General features: G+C 63.8%; 1 protein-coding gene across 1 annotated transcript in view; it reads left to right on the forward strand.

Moving 5' to 3' along the window:
• The window catches only part of SORCS2 (sortilin related VPS10 domain containing receptor 2), a 459,489-nt gene extending 447,715 nt beyond the window's left edge, over positions 1-11,774 (forward strand). The window contains exons 23-27 of the mRNA XM_077875105.1: positions 350-475; positions 3,028-3,127; positions 3,717-3,819; positions 6,427-6,530; positions 9,288-11,774. Coding sequence (XP_077731231.1) covers positions 350-475; positions 3,028-3,127; positions 3,717-3,819; positions 6,427-6,530; positions 9,288-9,352 — 498 coding nt within the window. The 3' untranslated portion in view covers positions 9,353-11,774. The remainder of the gene's footprint in view (positions 1-349; positions 476-3,027; positions 3,128-3,716; positions 3,820-6,426; positions 6,531-9,287) is intronic.
• Positions 11,775-19,593: the final 7,819 nt, after the last annotated feature.

Here is a 19,593-nt window from a genome sequence, read left to right on the forward strand (position 1 = left end):
GAAGGAGTTGTAGGGTCAGGAACTCTGACAGCCGGGAGGACATTAGCCAGAGAGGGGCCTGCTCCCCTGCACCCAGCCACAGTGCAAGGAGTGGACTGGAGGGGGCAGGCCCAGCCTGGGGGGAGGCAGATCTCAGGAGTGAGGGACCAGGAGGGCGGTAGGAGGTGGAACATGATGCTACAGGGTCCTGGGGCCATCCCATGATGTGTAGGGGTCAGGGATAGCTCGCAGGACAGATGGCCAGGACCTGGACGGGCCTAGAGCGGGGAGGGGGTGTCCTGGGGGCCCTGGTGCAGGGCCGGAACAGAGAAGGCAAGCAGATCAGAGTGGCCTTTATGTGTCCCCGCAGGAGACCAGCGTCCCCGAGGAGCTGCTGGTGACCGTTGTAAAGCCGGGACTGCCCACCCTGGCCGACCTGCACGTGCTCCCGCCCCCTCCCACACCTACGAGGAAGAGGAGCCTCACAAGCGACAAGGTATCTCCTGTCCTCCCTGCAGGGCTGGCTGAGGGTTTGGCGGCCCAGTGGTCTCAGGGGCTCATCACCACGTGAAGGCCCATTTCTCACCGATCACTGCCCCACACAGTCCTCCTCCATCTGTGGCCACACCTCCTGGGGCTCCGGTGGCCTCCAAGGTCACTGTTTGAGGCACTGGGGAGGCACAAGGGCACCGGGGCCAGACCGCAGCCCTGGGGGACGTGCCCACCTCCTTTCCTGTTCTGGGGCTGGAGCTGCTCACCCCGGAGCCAAGCTAAGCGTGAGGGCCGAGAGCTCCCAGGGCGTGGGGTCAGGACAGAGCAGAAATCAACCCCCATCCCATTAGCAAGTCTTCACGGTGCAGAACAACTTCCAAATAATAATAGCCCTCATCTGGTGGAGCGGACCCGCCGCGTGGGGGGGCCTGGGATGGGGACCCGAAGTACGTCGGAGCCGCCTCACACCCCCTGGGGTGGCTGTAACTCTTCCCGAAGCAGACGGCAGCTGGGGTTGATGCAGAAACGGGGGAACCCCCCATGCACAGCCGTCAGCAGGTCCCCAAATGGGGAGGCAGCCCCGCCCCTGGGCACGCAGTGGGCAGAACCGCATGCATGTGCACACAGATGTTCACGGTGGCCCAGAGGTGGTGGGAGTCACACGTGCATCAGTGGGTGGGGGTGGGGGGATGAGCAGGATGCATCCACGCACACGCGGAATCGTGCTCGGCCATGAAGAGGAAGGGCGCTCCGACACCTGCTACCACTTGCATGAACCCTGCAAGCAAGATGCGGAGGGAGGGAAGCTGGTCATAGAGGCCACCTGCAGCGTGACCACATTTGGGGGAAACACCCAGAATAGGCCAATGCGCAGAGGCAGAAGGCAGAAGGCGGAGGTGGTTGCCAGGGGCCGGGGAGTTCTGGCCCACACCAGGTTTCCTAAGGGATGATGAAAACGTTCTGGAAACAGATAGTGGTCAGCTGCACGTATCCTGACAGCTGAGGAACGAACACTTGAAGAAAGTACCTGTTATCTCAAGAAAAGATGAATGGAAGCTCAGCTGCCCCCAAGTCACGGGGCAGGCGCTCTCGGAGGCCGTGTGGGTGGCTGAGCGGTGCTGAGCGGGGTGTGACACAGGCCTCGGCACCCATGGGGCGGGTGGTGGCGCCTCGTTCCACGGGCGAGGGAAGAGGCGCTCCGTGGGGTGAGCATCAGGTCGGATGGAGGGGACATGGAGCCGACGGCCGCCCTGGCTGCAGGGCCACGCTCCACGCCTCGCCCAGGCTGCCTCCCGCAGACCCGTGACCATGTGGGCCTGACCCCCAGCATTTCCCCGAGGGCTTCCTCCTCCACATCCGCACCTGGGGGCGCCCAGGCCTGCCAAGCCCCTGGCCCCTGCCGATGCAGCGTCTCCGGGGCTGGGACAGCAGAGGCTTGAGAGTGACTGTACCCACTTCTCAGATGGGGAGCTGACTACAGAGGCTCAGCACAGCATGGGGAAGGCACGGCCGGCCCCGGGGACCTCCCTCACTTGGGAGCACCCCCATCCATCCCGCCCCCAAGTTGACGAGCAGACCAGCTAATGCTGCAGTTGTCAGGGGTGGGCACTTAGGAGAGATTTGGAAGGAGGCAGAGGAGGCACAGGTACCCCCGGCCCCGGTGCCCTGAGCACTGAGAGTAAGCCACGTGCCCGAGGCCGGTGAATAATCACAGGACTGTCCTGGCCACGGGCAGCGCGGTGGCCACTGGCCCTGGCTGGGCGCTGGGCGCAGGCTCGAGGCATCTTGCAACGTGTTCCTTTGAAGCCTCATGTTGACCCTCGAAACTGAGATGCATCTTCTCCAGGCCACGTGCCTCCCGGGACCCTTCAGAGCCAGGGCTGCTGTGGCTTGACGTCTCACTCCCTGACACGGCCCCCGCGTCCCCAGGGCACACCAGGTGCTAAAATGCTGTGCTTGGAGGCTGAGTTTGGCCCCGGGAGTGTCCCACTCAAGGCTCCCCAGAAGGGGAGGCCCCCTTGCCCACCACCTCTACACCCGCCCTGTGGAAGGATGACCCCCGAGCGTTCACAGGGGCAGCTGGTTCCCCTCTGAGCACCAGGAGAGCTCCCTCCACGAAACGGCAAAGCCCCCACATTTCCCACCCCGTGATCCAGCAACACCAGCTCCTGGGACAGTGATCCCTCATGGGTGGGGTCACTCCCTCTTGGGTCACCTGTCTTGTCCTTGGTCTTCCTCTGAGAAGCCTTCCTGGACCACGGCCAGGGCCAGGGCCTCCTGGAGCACCCTGGGTTCCCCAGCTTCACCACACCCTGTGGTCCCAACCAAAAGGGGAGCCCTTAGGCCCAAGTGGGTCACCTTTGTGTCCCATCATAGGTTCTCGGTGCAAGTTGGCTGGTGGGCAAGTATTCCCGTTTTACAGATGAAGAGACTGAGACCCACGGAGTGCCCCTCCAACCCCTTGGCTCTGGAGAGTCAGAGCAGACGTCTGCCCAGCTCCCTGCTCCCTCCGGGGGTTCTGGAGGACCCTCCTGACTCTCCCCTTCCTGCTTGCAGAGACTCATGGCCATCCAGCAGGTGCTGAAGGCACAGAAGATCAGCTTCCTTCTGCGGGGCGGGGTCCGAGTCCTGGTGTCCATGAGGGACACAGACACAGGTGAGGGGCCAGGTGTGGGCTCGCCCCTGCAGGGTAGGGTGGGTGTGCATCCTGCCCCCCAGGTGACACCATTAGCAGGGTGGCCGGGGGCAGACAGCCCCTCCTGGCTGGGTGGTCGCCTCTGATTACGACCAGGTCAGACCCAGGAGCCTCGCTCCCTGCGTGGATGCAACACGGAGCTCTGGCTTTAATTTACACATTCAGGGTCTCGATGACCTCGGCCCCCACCCCCGCCGTGAGACTGTCCTCTCTGGGTCACACGTGTGACCTTTCCTATTTTGGGCAAGAATGTTCGCAGCAGCTGAGCAGCTTCTCTGTGCTCTGTAGAGACATGGTGCCCATCGCGAAATGTGGCAGGCTCGCCGCACGCCAGCAGAAGTGCACACAGGCATTCTGTCCACCTTCTGGAAGGCAGCCCAGGGCCCGTGTGTCACAGCGGGAGTCCTGGGCGCTGAGGTTCCCCGAGGCTTCCCAGGCCCCTCAGCCACACCCGAGGACCTGCCAGACCGTGTGAAACGCCTTCCTGTCCAAGGAGACCAGGGCTGGGGACGGGTGGCGCCCCGCTGACCTCCAGCTGCTTTGCTTGCAGATTCTCAGAGGCTGGGAGGCACTGGTGGCTACTGGGCAGTGGCGGTCCTCTTGGTCATCGGACTCTTCGCGGTGGGCGCGTTCATCCTCTACAAGTTCAAAAGGCAAGGCTCCCTGGCCGCTGGGGCAGGCAGGGCGCAAGGTCGGGCCTTGGGCAGCGGCTTCCCAGCCAGGGGAGGGCACTGGTCTAGGCCCACGCTGGGTTCCCAGTGGCCCCAGTCCTGCAAGGCAGGTGGAGAAGGCCGCTCAAGACCCCATGGCCCCTGCAACTCCCACTTTGCGACCCACCAGCGTCCCAGCCTTATCTCCCTCCACCCCACCCTGCCTGCGAGGGAGGCCACGTGGAGACTGGGGTGTGTCAGAGGTGGGAAGTGGACCTGAGACCCAGATTTCTGGTGCTGAAGCCAGGGCCCCTTCTGACCCCGAAACAGCACCAGGTCGAAGCTGGTGTTGACAGAGCTACCAGGACTAAGTCCAGGTGTTCGCTCCCGGTGGCACAGAGAGGCTCCCTCGCCGGCCAAGGCCCCTGCTGGGCCCCCTGAGCAGCCAGGTCTTTCGATGGATGACAGATGCACTTGACCCTTAGCGAGGCAGGTGCATGTCCCCTCTGCCTCCTCGGCATTTCTGGAGCACCTTTGCGTCGGCCATGTGGACGGCTGCTAACTTTTTTTTTTTTAAAGATTTTATTTATTCATGAGAGACACAGAGAGAGAGAGAGAGAAAGGCAGAGACACAGGCAGAGGGAGAAGCAGGCTCCCTGCGGGGAGCCCGATGTGGGACTCGATCCCTGGACCCTGGGACCACCGCCTGAGCTGAAGGCAGATGCTCAACTGCTGAGCCACCCAGGAGTCCCCAGATGCTGACAACTTAATCCTGATTGAGGCAGGGGTCCCCGTGTCTCCACTTGAAGAGTCATCCCCAGCCTCAAGGCTCTGCTATCTCCTCCTGTCCCTGCACCATGCACATGGGTATCGGGCTGAGCTCCACACATACGGCAGGGGAGGGCCCGGTATTACCCAGAGGCACCCAGGCACCCCACCCTCAGTGAAGGGGCGTCCCTGCTCCCCACCCCACTCCCTCCTCATTGTCCCCTGCCATTCCAACACTCAGGTTCCCACAGAGACCGGCCGGGGGGTGTGGTCTTGCCAAGTTAGAGCCTCAGTCTCCTGAACTGTGGAATGAGCGTGCTGGTCCCCGCCCCGGGGGTGTTAAGGGCACGAGTCCTGCCAGCCCCTCCCCTACCGTGCTAGTGTGCATGGGAGCCCCGCGTCCCGTGTATTGGCAGAGATTAAACAAGAAAGGAGGGGCTTCCAGCCATCTCTGCCCGTCCGGGTCTCTGTGACTCTGTCCTGGAGCACCCTTCACCCCGAGGGCAAGCCCATCCAGACCGAGGGACGGCCCAGCACAGGGCCCGGACCAAGCTCCTGCCCTGCCCCTGAGCGGCTCGGCAGCTCCCCGTCCCCAGCCTCAGCTTCCTCACCTGTAAAAGGGGACAGATGGGCTGGGGCCGGGCTGGGGTGGATGGGCTGTGCATGTCAGGCTGCAGGGCAGAGCGGGTGAGGTGCTTCTCTGACTTGGGGCAGGGTTGGAAGCATCCCCGCCCCCCACCATTTCTCTGCCCCCTTGGACATCAGTCTGGACACGGGTGTCACCTGGGCTTTGTCCAAGGCAGGGTTGGCTGCTCGAGGCCACAGAGGGATGGAATCCTGTCCTCTTTGACAGTGTTCCGCAGACCCCCTGAGGGGCCAGATTGCAGTTCCCTAAACTGCTCCAGGTGATGGCCATGTGATGGCACATGGTGTAAAAGGTCCAGAAGGAAACCACAGCCCTGCACCTGGTGGCGGAGGGGAGAGGGAGGAGGAGGATGGGGAGGAGCCTGAGTCAGCCCAGAGGGTGCCCCGAACAGGGCGGGTGGTGTAAGTGCTGGTCTGCCACCTGGCACGTCCAGGGTTGTCACTAATCATGCTTATGACGGCAGGAGGGGTCTCCTTGGAAACAGCAGAGCACAGTTTGGGGGCGAGTGTGCACCCCCAGGGTGCTGAGTCACACGGGGAAGGCGAGCCCAGCAGACAGGCTGGGCAGCAGAGAAATGCCCCGCTGGTCCTGAGGCCCTAGGGTCTAAAATGGCCCGAAGGCCGGGGGCTCCAGGGAGCTGCGTCAGTTGCTGGTGGTGTAGCAGGCAGCGTGGGCTGGGCTCAGCCGCCGTAACAAACAGCCCCAACGGCTTAGAGGCTCACAGCCACCAAGGGCCGATCTCTCCCTCGTGCTGTGCCCTGGAGCTGGGAGGGCTAGCTTCTCGTTGCCACTCGGGGCAGGGCCTTTTCGGGATGCAGGAGCTGCAGCAGAGGGAAGTGAGTTCTGGAGGCTCCAAGTCATTCTCTCCGTGTTCCATCCTGGAGGTGACATGGGTCACCCTCAGTCACCCGCAGGGGACAGAACTAGTCTGGCCCAGCCCACAGGCCTGAAGGTGCAGAACTGGCTGGGCCTGGTGGGCCGCGTCCGAGAAAGCCCACTCCTTCTCAGGGACCTTCCGGGTTTCACCCAGACGAACGAGGCATCGGGAGGGAAGCCCAGGGCCTCGGGGGCTCACAGGAGGGAGGGCTTCCCAGAGGAGGTGGGTTTGGAGCAGAGACGGGGCAGCAGAGGAGAGCCAGGAGCGGTCCGGGCCCAGAGGCCTGGCCAGTGCCCTGAGCCCCACCTCTGCCCCGCAGGAAACGCCCCGGGAGGACCGTGTACGCCCAGATGCACAACGAGAAGGAGCAGGAAATGACGAGCCCCGTGAGCCACAGCCAGGGCGTCCAGAGCGTCATCCAGGGTGAGGAGTTTATAGATGATGATCTCGACTCGCAGACTCTAGGTAACGCCCGCCCTGAAAACCCCCCTCCCCACCCTCCTGTGGGTCCCCGCCTGGCCGCCTCTGGCCAGCTAAGTGCACAGGACCCGGGGCCAGGCAGACGGTGGTGCCGTGTCCCCTCCATCTGACGACGGGGTGACCGGAGCTGAAATCACAGGCCTGGGGACACCGGGCACCATGTCTGGCCGTACCCCGGCCCCCCGCCCAGCCCCCTGGGGGAGGCTGTTTGTCCGGGGAAGCTCTGTTCTCAGGATGTTGGGGGTCTCTCCCCAGTGACCCTCCACGCCCCCAGCCGTCCTGTTCACTGGAAATGATGGTTTGTGAGCTGGTGCACACGGACATAAGCACCTGCGCACCACACTTCACGGTCTACGACACGCTCTTGTACCTGCGGTCCCCGGCTCCTGACCATGCGGGGCACCCCGGCCGCACTGCATACCCCGCACGCTGGGCCACCATCCCCGCTCACACTGCTGGCTGGGCCGCACCCCACCTGGCGCTCCTCACCCACGTCTCCCACGGCGCGGGTCCCCTCGGGGCTTCCTTGCGCGGCCGTGGGCAGTTGACTCAGCAGTCGGCTGTGCCCTCAGCTGGGGCTGGCCCCCAACGCCTGCCGTGGCCTCTCTCTGTGGCTGGGGCTCCCGCACAGTGCGGTGGCCACGTTCTAGAGCAACTAGAGAGTCAGCCAGCCAGGGGACCGCCGTGTCGCCCTTCACTCTGTCACTTGTGTCTTGCTCCATCGGTCGAGGCAACCACAAGGTCTGCCCATCTTTAGGGGAGGGAACACGGCCTCCACCTCTCAGTGGGGAGAGCCCGGGCCACAATGTACGAGGAGCATGACATGTCCCAGAGGGAAACTGAGGCTCCGGGTGCTTCTGGGATTTCCCAGGTCTCGGAGCCTGTGCAGACGGGGCTGTGGCCCTGATTGGCTGCAGGGGGTGAGCACCTCGTGGTGACTCCAGGTTAGCAAGCCCAGGAGGCCCAAGGTCACCTGGCTGGTGGCAAGGGGCTGGGACTGGGACCCTGGAGCCCACGCCCTCCGTCCCTCCCTGCCCTCAGCCCCCATCTGTCCCAGGCCAGCACAGTGGCACGGGGGCACCGTGGGGTTTCACTATTGTGTTCTCCCTCTTGCTGTGCCTGGTGTACCCTCAGAGCTGGGAGAGGCGGAAGTCAGAGGCCACGCTCTGTCAGTAGTTGGAGGTGAGGTTCAGAGACATGAAGGCATTCACCCCGTCAGCACAGCCCCCAGGTGGCTGAGCTTGAGTCCAACCCAGGCCAGCCAGACCCTGAAGCCTGTGCCCTTCAGTTTCTCCCTGGGGTGGCCGGGGAGATGACCCCCACCCATTCTGCAATCCCCCAATCTCAGCGGGGGTCCCTGACAGTGGCACCATGGCCACTGTCTCCCACGTGTGCTGACCCTGCTGTGTTCCTGGGTCCTCTGCCCCTTCCTGGGACATGGTAACAGCTCTGATGTCCTGCACACCGGCTCCACGCCCAGCCTGGGCTGTGGGGCTGCCGGCAGACAGGCTGTTTGACAGAAGAGAAATCTGAGGTTCAGAGTGGCCACTCAGCCAGCCCAAGTCACTTAGCTGCTGTGAGCCGGATGCAAGCCTGTGTTCACCCTGCACGGCAGCCCAGGCTCGGGGGGCGGGTATCCCTGTGCACCCCAAAGGCCCCCTCCACCCAACTCTCCCCTGCTTGGGGCTCCAGGCCGCCTCCCAGGTGGCCAGTCCCCACCTTCACGCAGGTGATGTCAGAGCCCCTTGTGCTAGCAGTGGCTGCAGAGGCTCTGACTGGACCCAAGGCTCCTCAGGCCGGGACAGAGGGCGTGAGTGTCCCTGGATGACCTGAGCTCTGCTCTCCAGCCTCTGGCACCCATTTGCTGTGGTCGAGCTCCTCAAGCACAATAGGAGCATAATAATAACAGGTTATTTTAATCGAGCACTTAGGATGCACCAGGTGCGTCTTCCCATATAATCCCCACAGGGTCTCGAGGGCAGTGCTGTGATGCCCACATTACAGGTGGCAACACCGAGGCCACAAGGTGGTGGGCCTTGGTGAAGGTCTCCCCCAGAATTCGGGCTCAGGGTCCTCATCCCGCAGGCCACCTGGCAGGTGCTGCACAGCCATGGGCCTCTCTCTCCCTGCGGGTGAGGTGGAGGGAGGCCAGGTGGGCTGCAGCTCCCCGTGTGCCCCCGCCCCCTCTCAGGGGCCCTCCGGGTGTGTCCCCGCCCTCTCCCAGGGCCCCTCTGGGTCTGCCCCTGCCCCTTCCCAAGGGGCCAGGCCTCTGTCCTCCGGTCTCCTGCTGCATCCCCCACCCAGGACCCCCAGCTAAGACCTGGGCCCCCTCTGTCTCCTGCCGCCCAGCCCTCCCCACACCATGCCCTGCAGCACCCGCTGCCCCTTGGGCCCGCAGTGTATCCGCAGCCCCCTGCTGCCGCTGCCCCGGCTGCCCCTCTGCAGGTCAGTGGGTGGCCTGGGCCTCACCTCCAGGGGCCCCCCGGGGTCCACACAGGGCTGCACAGGGAGAGCCACGCTGTCTCGCATCCAGGAGACGGAGAGACTCAACCCCGCCCGCCCCCGGCTCAGGCACCCCCCGCGCGGCTGCAGGAACCTCGGTGCCCACCGCATGCTGGCCACGGGGCGCCCCTGAGGCCACCCTGTGTCGGGGCGCCCCCGCAGTGGGGGCCGGTGCTCAGGCGTGTGTCTGTTTCCCAGGGAACCACTCCGGCGTGGTCCTGAGTATCAACTCCCGAGAGATGCACAGCTACCTGGTGAGCTGATGTCCCCGGAGGCCCGCGCCCGGGACACTCTCCTCTGCGCCGTCTCATCCCCGGAGGCGCCGGTGCCTGGACCCGCGTCCCCTCAGAGACCTGCGGAAGCGCCACCTCCTCCAGCTGTCCCCACACACGGTGACAGTTGTCCCCTCTCTTCAGCTCACGCTCGCCCAGCCCACGAGACGCACGGGGGGGGCCCTGTGGACCCCCCAACCCCCTGGACACCAGGCCTTTGGCACCACCCGCTGCCCCCACCCCGACTCTGGGCGCTTCTCTGCCTCTGGCCCCTGCCTGGCTGCCCTGGCTGCTCCACCCTTGCCCGTCACCCTGTCGCCCCAGCCCGAGGCCCGGCCGCCCTGGAGATGGCGGTGAGCCTGCCCGGGCTGCCCGTCACTGCACCGTGGGCCCTGTCCCCGCACAGGGGCTCGGGGGGCCTGCTTTCCTCCTCATCAGCCCTGGGAGGGCGGCTCCTACCTGCATGGCCTCCCTCTGCAGCCGCCCTCGCCCTCTGGGACCTGCCCCAGCCCTGCCCCAGGCCTCCCTCCCACTGTCCGCCTGTTTGTAAACTGCAGATGTTGTAAATACCTCTCTAGGCAGCTGCTTGCATTTTGGGGGTGTGCACCCCTTTCCAGGCAGTAGGCACCTGTGTTGCTTTCTCAGAGCCCCCTTCTCGGGACCCCTTCCGGAGGGCCCAGCACTGCTCCTCTGCCTCTCTGGGCTCCGCAGTCTCCCGGGGACTCAGAGCAGCCAGCGCTGTCCCAGCTTTGTCCCCGGTGGCCCTTGGACCACAGGGACCCAGGGCCGCCCCTCGTGCCAATAGCCAGCGGACAGTGTGCTCCCCAGGCTCCCCACCCACCCGCCAAGGTCTCCTCCTCCGGGCGGGCCCTACGCCCAGGGTTCCGAGCTCCCTCACCGTGTGGTTGTGAGGAACCCAGGTGGGAGCCCAGGGACCAGCAGTGGTTTCAGGTGGCAGAACCAGAGGGTCATCCAGGAGTGTACCCCTCATTCTGAAGGTGGAGAAACCGAAGTCCAGAGAGGGAGTGACTTTCCCAAAGTCACACAGCAGGGCAGTAGCAGAGGTGCCCCAGGGACCAGCCCTCTGCTCCCTGGTGCGCTGGTTCAGCTCAGTCACAGATGCCTAGAATCAGGGACGCTAGCCCAAGTCTACACCTGCGAATATACGGGGGAGATGTTCACCTTTTGCCTTGAAACCTTCCCCTCCCTTCCTCCCTCCTTCTCCCCTCCCTCCCTCCACTCCTCCTCCTGTCCCCTCCAGGCAGGGCTCCCCATGGCCCAGGGCCATTCCCTAGGAGGTGGGCACAGCAGAGCCCAGGCCAGGAGCTCACTGGCTGCTGGCGAGTCCAGAATGAAGCCCAGGGGCATTAACCCACCTCCCCTAGGAAAGGAAGGTGGCGCCTGCAGGAGGGGAGGCCCAGGGCCGAACCCTCACACCCACAGCCGCCCGCCTGCACACAGGAGGCCCTCCATCTCTGTGTCACAAATAGGGACTCGGAGACCACAGGGAGGGAAGGGGTCACTGCGCCCACACACCAGGCGGTGGAGGCCTCCTTCTCCCCAGGGCCCCTTCTCAGCAGCTGGGGTTCCTGGGTGCCACCCCAGAGGACACCCTCTAGGCCCTTCTCAATCCCCTCCTGGGGAAGGGCTAGGGCCCAAGGACCCGGGGTCATTGCTGTGAGGTCAGCATGGGAAGATGTGGGGATTCTCTGGACCTTTGCCACGACCTCCCCTCAGCCCATCTGCAGTCTCCAAAGACAACAGGGAGCCCTGCATCCTGCCGTCCACCCCCCAACCCGGCCTGCCCCATGAGCATCAGACACACAGGATCAGACACCTGTCCGCACCATCCAGGTCCAAGGTCAAGGTCAGCACGGAGTCCCCCTGGACACGGCCCCCGCCCCCCAGCTCACCAGTGCCTGCGGGTCACCACCCCTTGGACCTTCCTTGACCACTCGACTTCATTCTCTCTGCTGTTTGGGTTGGGTTTTTTGGGGGTTTTTTTGGGTGGTTTTTTTTGTTTGTTTCCCTTAGTTATTTGTGTTTTTCTTGTATTTTGTTATTTCTATTAAGAGTATTTTGAGTGTGTGGACCCAAGAGCCCGGGAATAAGGTGGCATCTGACAAAACCTTACACTTGTCCATCCCCATAACCATATAGATCAGCGTGTAGGTCTGTGGATGATCTGGTTGTACGTTCGAGGTTCTGCATATTTGCTGTGCAGGTGTACGCAGGCGCCTGGGGATAAGGTGTGGTCTGCGGTGGGCAGCTAACGCTTCATTCGACCGGGCTAGGCCCATACTTGGTATATGCACATAACAAAGATGCGAAAAATTCTTTCTTATTTTTCCTTTTTAAAAATCAATAAATCATTTGTGATGCTTTTAACAAAGATTAAATGAATATAATCAGCTTTTGCCTTATTATGAAGCGATTATTCAACGTTTACCTAAACATATGCACAAGGGGCCCCTGGAACTGTGGTCTCGGGGACACAGCGGAGGGACCTGAGCTGTGCCTGACCCTGGGGGCAGGTGGCAGCGACGTTACCCTCTCGGTCACCCTCTTGGATTGGGGACGCGCCACCTGCAACGAACACAACAGCACTCCCCGTCGGCTTTTGAGGCCCTTACCTGCGTGCTGGCTCCCTTCTTGCTCTCAGGGCCAGCGGGAGGGCCTGGAGGCATCGGCCCATTTGCCGGGTGAGGAGCAGAGGCCACAGCGGGCGGAGGGCCGGGAGGGGCCCAGCCCGACAGCACGCTCTGGGGCGATCACGATCTCTGAGGTGCCATGTGGCCTGTTGTGGACGAGCCAGGAGGCCAGACTCACCCGCCCTGGCCTCCGAATGGTGCCTCCTTGGCCCTGGTGGCCGAGCATCCACCGGGGCTGCTCTGGAATTCGGCTGTGAGGTCCTGTCGAGAAACCCCTTCCTTCCCCTCTCTCTGCGTCAGAGACGTGGAAACGCCCCCGGGCTTGCTGTGCAGGTGCATATGCACATTCGCTATGTGGTCCCAGAAGGAAGTGAGGTGAAGCGGGTGGTGGGCGGCAGAGACAGGGCCGGCGGGGTGCCCTGGACAGCAGGCTGGTGCGCCCGAGCATCCTGAGCACTCGGGGACATGGCACCCTTTCCACGGGATGGCGGGGCCGCGGCTCTGTGTCTAGCTTTGCTCCTCAGGTCTGGGCTCCCACGCGTCAGGGGACGGTGCTCGGAAACCTCCCCAGGTGTGGTCCTGACCCCGCCAGACACACCTGAGGCCACAGGGGTCAAGGCAAAGCCGAGCACATGTGGCAGCCCCATCTGAGTGTGGATACGACGAGCCCCAGCAATGGCCAGGCGCCTGGTGCCCTCCGCCAACCTTCAGGGTGTAGGGGCTGCCGTTCCTTTCTGCTGTCCCATCTCCTCCACGGCACTCTCTAGTGCTAACCTCACCCACACCATATGGACCATGGGATTCTGGGGAGCTGGTTCTAGCCGGCCTGGGTCAGCGGTGCTGTCACTACAGCTCTTGTTGGGGTTGGGGTTCAGGCTTGCATTTGCAGTTTCCTGGTTGCCCTCTCTCTTCATTCTCTCCCTCCTTAAGGGCAATTGCTTGAAATGCCAGCTGTGATTTTGTGGGAGATGGGTATGTGTCTAAAATACACACAGGCTGCACCGAGCGGGCTGTCCCGGGGCTTCTGTCCCACCTCTCCTGTGGCCTCGCCACAGCCCACGCCAGCGCCAGGCCGCCCTTTATCAACTCATCCAGAAAAATTGGCCTTTCCCCGTGGATCCACAAGGCAGCCTCCTGCGCGTCGTTCACGGGCATCACGGGTGTCCGTGAGCACGGACTGAGCTGAGGGGGCGCCGGCGTAGAGACGGCACCGTTCCGAATTGCAACGTTGAGGATGAAAACGTGGTAACCAGAATAAACAGAACAGCTGCGGGGGGAGCATCCCGCCGGCCTGCCCGCTCGCTCCGCCCCAGGCTGAAGGGCCGGGAGGGACTGGGTCACGGCGAAGCCCGGAGCCTGGCCCAGGTGGCAGCCCCTCGGCGGGGAAGGGGGTGACAGTGCGCAGTCTGCAAACATTCCAAGATGTCTGGGGCGCCTGGGGCTCGGGTGGTTGAGCGTCTGCCTTCAGCTCACCTCGTGATCCCAGGTCCTGGGCTCGAGCCCCGCATCGGGCTCCCTGCTCGGGGGGCTGTTTCTCCCTCTGCCCTCCCCCCGTTTGTGCTCACTCACTCTCTCTGTCAAATAACTAAAATCTTTAAAAAAAAGAAGTAGGATGTGCGCACCTCTGAGAGAGAACGACTCCGCTCTCCTGTCCACTGAGGGGCCGACTGCAAGCGCACAGCGGGCGGTGGGCCAGCGGGAAAGGGCCGTGGCGGCTTCGCGCCACCTCCCAGTATTTACCCAAGGAAACATGGAACGAGGTCAAGTAAGAAGTGAGACTTCCCCAGGGCCTTGCCTGGAACCGACGGTGCCACCTGTGGCCATTCGGCTGGCTCCTGGGACCCCTCTCACCTGCTTCGGTTCTGGCGACTTCCAGGAGGGTCCCGGCCGCCGCTGGTCAAGGTCGGGAGAGCTGGTGTCTCCGGTGCTAAGGGGGAGACTTCCTGGGCAGCTTTCCTGGCCATTGGCCGCCCCCGCTGCAGAAGCCCCTGCCTCCCCAACGGAGTCCCTCCTGCCAGGGTCGCCCAGGGCACCTCTGTTTTCCTGACTCGACCTGACCGGCGCATTCACGTCTTGCCAAGGCCCCCGGAAACCCGCTGCTTGTCCTCAGCAGCCCCGACTGACTGGCGGGTTGAGCGGGATGCTTGCGGCGTGGGCGGGCCTCCCGGAAACACCTGGGCAGGTGTGCCGCCCTTCCCACCAGGTCGGGAGCTCGCTCGCGGGGGCTTCCCCAAGCAGGTAGAGAGCGGAAAGGTGCACACCAGGTTGTGTGCATCCCAGGCCTGGGGGCTGTGTGCACTGCTGTAGGAAATGCCACGCCTGGAACGGCGGCTGCGACTGCTCACCCATCACCTCCTCGGGTCATGTGCTCTCCTTGCCATTCATGGGAAAGTAAGGAAGGGATGGGGATGCGATTGGAGTCACCACACGGGGGCAGGTGGCACTACTCTCTCGTGGGATTGCCTCTGTTCATGATCTTCGCAGGTAGGGGCTCCCAGGGTGACCCCCTGGCACTGGGGACCAAGGAAGCTTCTTAGGCTGCTAGGTTGCTAAGGACGGCTGCCACCTGCGTGTTCAGAACAGAGGGAGTCATCACGGGGTGGGCTCAGGGACACACCAGACCCGCGGTGACACAGTGGGGGCCAGCGCTCCACCAACAGCCCGACAGCCACACGCACCTGCTCTGGCAGGTGGCCTCACTGGCGTCGGGGTCCCCAGGAACTTGCCGCAGGTGAGAGCCAGCGTCCCCGAATGCCCTAGAGCAACGAATTTTCTCTCTCCAGCACATGTCCCTGCTGTAAGTACGTTTGGGGCAAGTTAGGAGGAAATCCACATTCCAGGTTCAGGTCAGCATCAGGCCTCAAGGGCCTGCAGCCCCCCCCCCCCCGGGGTCCCAGGGGCTCCAGGGACATGACCCGTCCAGGTCTGGGAAGGAGTGAGGACTCAGCCACCCTCGTCACTATAACTGCCAGGTCTGGATCGTGCTTGTTTTGGGGGGCCCGAGCCGTGACTTCAGTGGACCATCCACCTGTCCATCCACAGAACACCACGGTCAGTCCCTGCGCACATCCCTGCAGCCCAGTCGCCATGATCCACTTCACACAGTAAGCCCACATGTCTCTGGAAGGTTCCAGCTGCCATCCAGACTCTGCTGCCCGGGGTCCCATCTCCCCTTGGGATTCGGGGACCCAGGCTCAGTGGTGACAGCCCTCTTCTCAGCTCCAACCTGCAAAAAGCAGCCACTACAACATGTTTTTCTAGAATGCTCCCTGGACCAACGACCCCCTTCTGCATTGCTGGTGTCCCCTGGATGCCCTGGGATCAGGATGATGGGCAGGGGGAGTCATCCACATACATCCCAGCCTCGGGCTTCTCCTGGGTGCCCCATAGAGCACCCGCAGTCCCAGCACGCTGCAACCAGAGGCCGGCGTCGCTCCTCACAGCCCCCACAGTCTCTGGCTGCACGTGTATTGGGGTCACGCACCTCGCATCCGTCCCAGTGCCAGGTGGCCGCAGCGAGGCCGGGGTTCTGCTTGCCTGTTCCTCGTGTGTCTGCAGCACCCCAAACACAGTGGGCATTAAACAAATAAATCCCTAATGAGGAAATGAATGAAGGATGAGCTGAGGAAGCAGAGTGTCCGTCCTGCGGGCCCAACACTCCACAGTCGGGGGGTCTCGCCTCCATCGAAGCCTCACGGTGCCGAGGACCAGAGGCCTGTCCTCGGCGAGCGCACGGCAGCCGGGCGAGCCCATGTTGAAAAGTGCGGGCGTAGTGCCCGATGTGGGCCAAGCACGGGTGGGTGTGGCTGTCATTGTCACCGTAGGCGGTGGGGTCGGCATTGCTGTTGTCCCACGGGTGTTTGCGAACAGCATCTCCGGGCCAAGGGCTGTGCTGGGCAGCAAAGATGCCGAGACGAGCGGCCCGTGCCGGCCCCTGAAGAGCTCCCGGCCCCGTGGAACACGGAGCGTGTTTAAAAACACTTCAAACAGAGCAGAAGGTCGCGGGGCAGTGGACGGTCCTGCTCCTCCCGTCGGCTTCATCCAGCAGGATGGGACGGGGACGCCACGTGCATCTTGTCCAGGGCAGCAGCACGGCGGGGCGTGCAGGGAGGGCTCAGGCACGCACCTGCCTGCGCCCAGGTCCTCAGGCTCTCAGTGTCCCGGGAACGCTGAGCCCTCGTTGGAGAGAAAGGAAGGGGACACGCGGGAGGCCTGGCCGCCCCGAGGGATGTTTCCTTGTAGCTTCCAGTGGGGCCCTTCTGCCTGTGGGGGCATCCAGAGTGCTCCAGGGCAGGGAGGAGGAGAGAGCCGAGCACAGGGGGAGGGAAGGCTGTAGCCCAGGGGGTGGGCGGATGGGAGGGTGGCCCTGCTGGTCGGGCTCCTTCTACTGTGTCGTTATTGTTGGGGGTCCCCAAGATGCCACTCGACGTGGTGGGATGAGGAGGCCATGGGTCGTGTGGGGAGAAGTGGTCCTGGGGGAAACTGAGTCACACACTCACCACCATACACGGGAGGGACACAGTTCTCCAGGAGGCGTGTACCTGAGATGCCCAGGGAACATTCCGCGAGTGTCCTGATTGGCTTGAGCAAGGTGGGCAGGTGCGGGGGGGGGCGCCCCCGGGGTTCAGGGAGGAGGGCCCAGCCGGTGCCTTGCCTGTTGGCCTGCGGCTCCCAGCTCCGGGTGCCCTCACCGCCTCCCTCCCTCCACACCTCTGCCCCGGGGTCACCCGGCCCCGCCACCAGCTGCTGCTACCATTCCCGAGTGACCCGAGCTGGCCCGGCGGGGGTGTGGGCGGGAGGAGCCGAGTCGTGAGGACCACCAGCCTTCCTGAGCGGACGGGCTGACACCGCAACGGCAGCGTGGGGACAGGCCGATCTGAGGGCGTTCGGGCCATGTAGGCAGGAGGGGCTGCGCGAGGCTGGACACAGGCCTGGTTGTGCTTGCGTCCAGCTCGCCTCCCATGGCCTCTACCGCCACCTGGGGCCAGCTCCGCACGGCGTCCTCCGAGCTTGGACACATGCCGAGGTCATGCCCCTTCCCTGCCCGGAGCCTTCCAGGGCCTTCCAGTCCCACCGGAAAACTCGATTGTCCCCCGAAGCAGCCTCTGCTGGCCGCCCCCGCCCCACCCGGCGCAGCCCAGCTGCCCACCCAGAAGGACCCTCCTTCCATGCAGCATCTGCCTCCCTCCCGAACCCCCTCTTCAGGGGAGCCTTGCTCCATCTGCATAGGGCGGACCCCATGGTGGCCGTAACGGGCCAGCCGGAGGGGTGCTCGTCCCCGCTGTGGGTGACGGGAGTCAGGGCACGAGCCAGCTATTCCATCTAGACTGGCCGACCTCGGAGTCCCGGCCCTTTGCACAGACTGGGATGTGTTACCAAGTAGGTTTGTTGTTACTCAGAAGGGAGAGTCCAGCAGATCAGGAGGGGGCTGCCGCGGATCAGCCAACTCGTTACACTCACAGTTCTCCAGAGGACAGCCACGTGGGGCCACACGGGGGACAGTGACCTGAAAACAGGAACAGGAGCCTTTATGCAGGCTCACGGGAAGGAGCCGGTGGGCAGCGCCAACAGGCTGAGGACTGGCCGGCGTGAGGGAGCTCAGCGGGCTCTGGACCGGGACTCCCTGCTGTCTGGCACCCGGCCCTACAGGGAGCAGGGAAGGGGGTCCTGGGCCTGGGCGCGGGGGCGCCACGGTGGACATGGTCGGGGGCTGGACTCCAGAGTGCTTGGTGAGCATGTGCGGTCTCGCCCCGCCATCTCCGGGAACTGGCCGGCCCTGGAGGGCGTCTGTCCGTCCGGGGGCAGGCCGGCAGCTGGCAGCTCTGTGGGCCCCCAGCCCGGTGGCAGCTCCAGATGGACCAGCTGGAGCGAGCTCCCAGGTCAGGAGGTGAGCGTCCTGGACCCGCTGCCCGGGTCAGCCTCCCTCCCGTGTCTCCCACCGCGCTTCCCGACTAACTGGTCCCTCCGTATGAAGACATGGCCCCATTGAACAGCATCGTAAAATTGATGGTTTCCATCATAAAATTTCTGGATCACGGACGTCAGCTGAAGTTTCCCTGCTTCCCATGAAGGAGCTGGGCCAGGGAGGCTTCATGTCACCCGCCCCCAAAACTATAACACACGTGATGGATGTCCCTGAGTCGTCTCCGTGGTTTTAGAAAGCAAAGCCGGGAGCTCTGCTGTCTTCTAGCCCAGTTTTAACAGAAATCAAAGATGTGCTTCCTATTCCATCGGCGGCCCACCAGGACATGACCAGCGTTCAAGACCCGAGGAGGAGCATCGTTAAGGCCGGCTCAGGAAGCCTCCCCGAGACACAGAGGCCCATGTGGAACAGCTGATGCCGGGGCAGGGCACACGCTGCCCCCCGCTTCTCCACGGGGCGTGTGGCTTCGGTGCCTCTAAGTGCATGGGGTGCTCTGGGAACCCCCTTCCTGTAAGACAGAGGGAGGATGGTCCACCTCCGGCCTCCCACCATCTGCCATGTGACCAGCCCTGCCCCACAGTGTAGGGAGAGTTCGGGGTGAGGGGTACCACTAGGCCGTCTGGCCCTGCCCCAGGAACAGTGGGTGTGGGTGGGTACTCGGTCACCTGGACACCCCCGGGTCCCACACAGACACAGGTCACTGGGCCGTGGCCCACACCTGGCCCCGGATCAGACCTGGCGTCTCCGGCAGACTCCAGACCAGCGGGCCCACGCTGATCTCGCCCACGCAGCACCTGCTGCCCGTCCGTGTGTTCTGCTCAACGACCGGCCGGCCCCGCCGCTCGGGCCGAATCCTGCCTGTGCGAGCTCCCTGCGCGGGCCCAGGTCAAGGAGCACTCGGGGCAGAGCCAGCCACCGGGGCAGGGGCACCCGCTCGGTATTGTCAGCCGGCTCAGACCGGGCGTGCGCACCTGCGGGTGGCACTTCTGCCTCTCTGACACCAGGCAGGTGTGGCCACACAGACCTGCCACGGCTGTCACTCGGACTCATCCTGGTCCTGGCTGGCAGCGGTCCTCCTCATTGCACCCACACGAGGAGGCTGGGCTCGCCCAGACTCCCATCTCCCTCGCCCCTGTCCTGTGTCCCATCTGCACGCCCCTCGTTCCCACCCTCCCCCCCCTGCTCCTGTTGCCCTCGATGGCAACATCTTTCCCTTGCTCTGCTCCCCACTGAACTCCTATTCACACAGTGTGACCTCGCTCCAGCACCCACCCTACCCACCTGTCCTGAGGGCAGCTGCACCTCCCCCCTGTGACACAGGTGTCTCGGCATTGGCCTGCACCCCCGAGGGGCTGTTCATGTGAGGACGGGGCTCCTGACAGCAACAGGCACATCTGACCACTGTTTCCAGTGCTTGACCCTGGAGCCCGGCCCTCTTCAATTGCATATTCGGTCCGTGGACTAACAGCCACTTGAAAATACAGTATCTGAGGCTCTTCGATGGAAGAGGATCCTTGCTCATAGAAACAAAGCACAGCGCCCACCTTCTCCCTCACCTGCTCCTTGCTCCCCCTCCTCTCCCACCTGGCAGGTGGCTGTCAACAAAGTGCCCCCCTTCGGCAGAAAGGAGGGCCGGGAGTGAGGACACGGAGGCTGGC

Source organism: Canis aureus, chromosome 2 (assembly GCF_053574225.1).
Source record: "Canis aureus isolate CA01 chromosome 2, VMU_Caureus_v.1.0, whole genome shotgun sequence".
Taxonomy (NCBI): domain Eukaryota; kingdom Metazoa; phylum Chordata; class Mammalia; order Carnivora; family Canidae; genus Canis; species Canis aureus.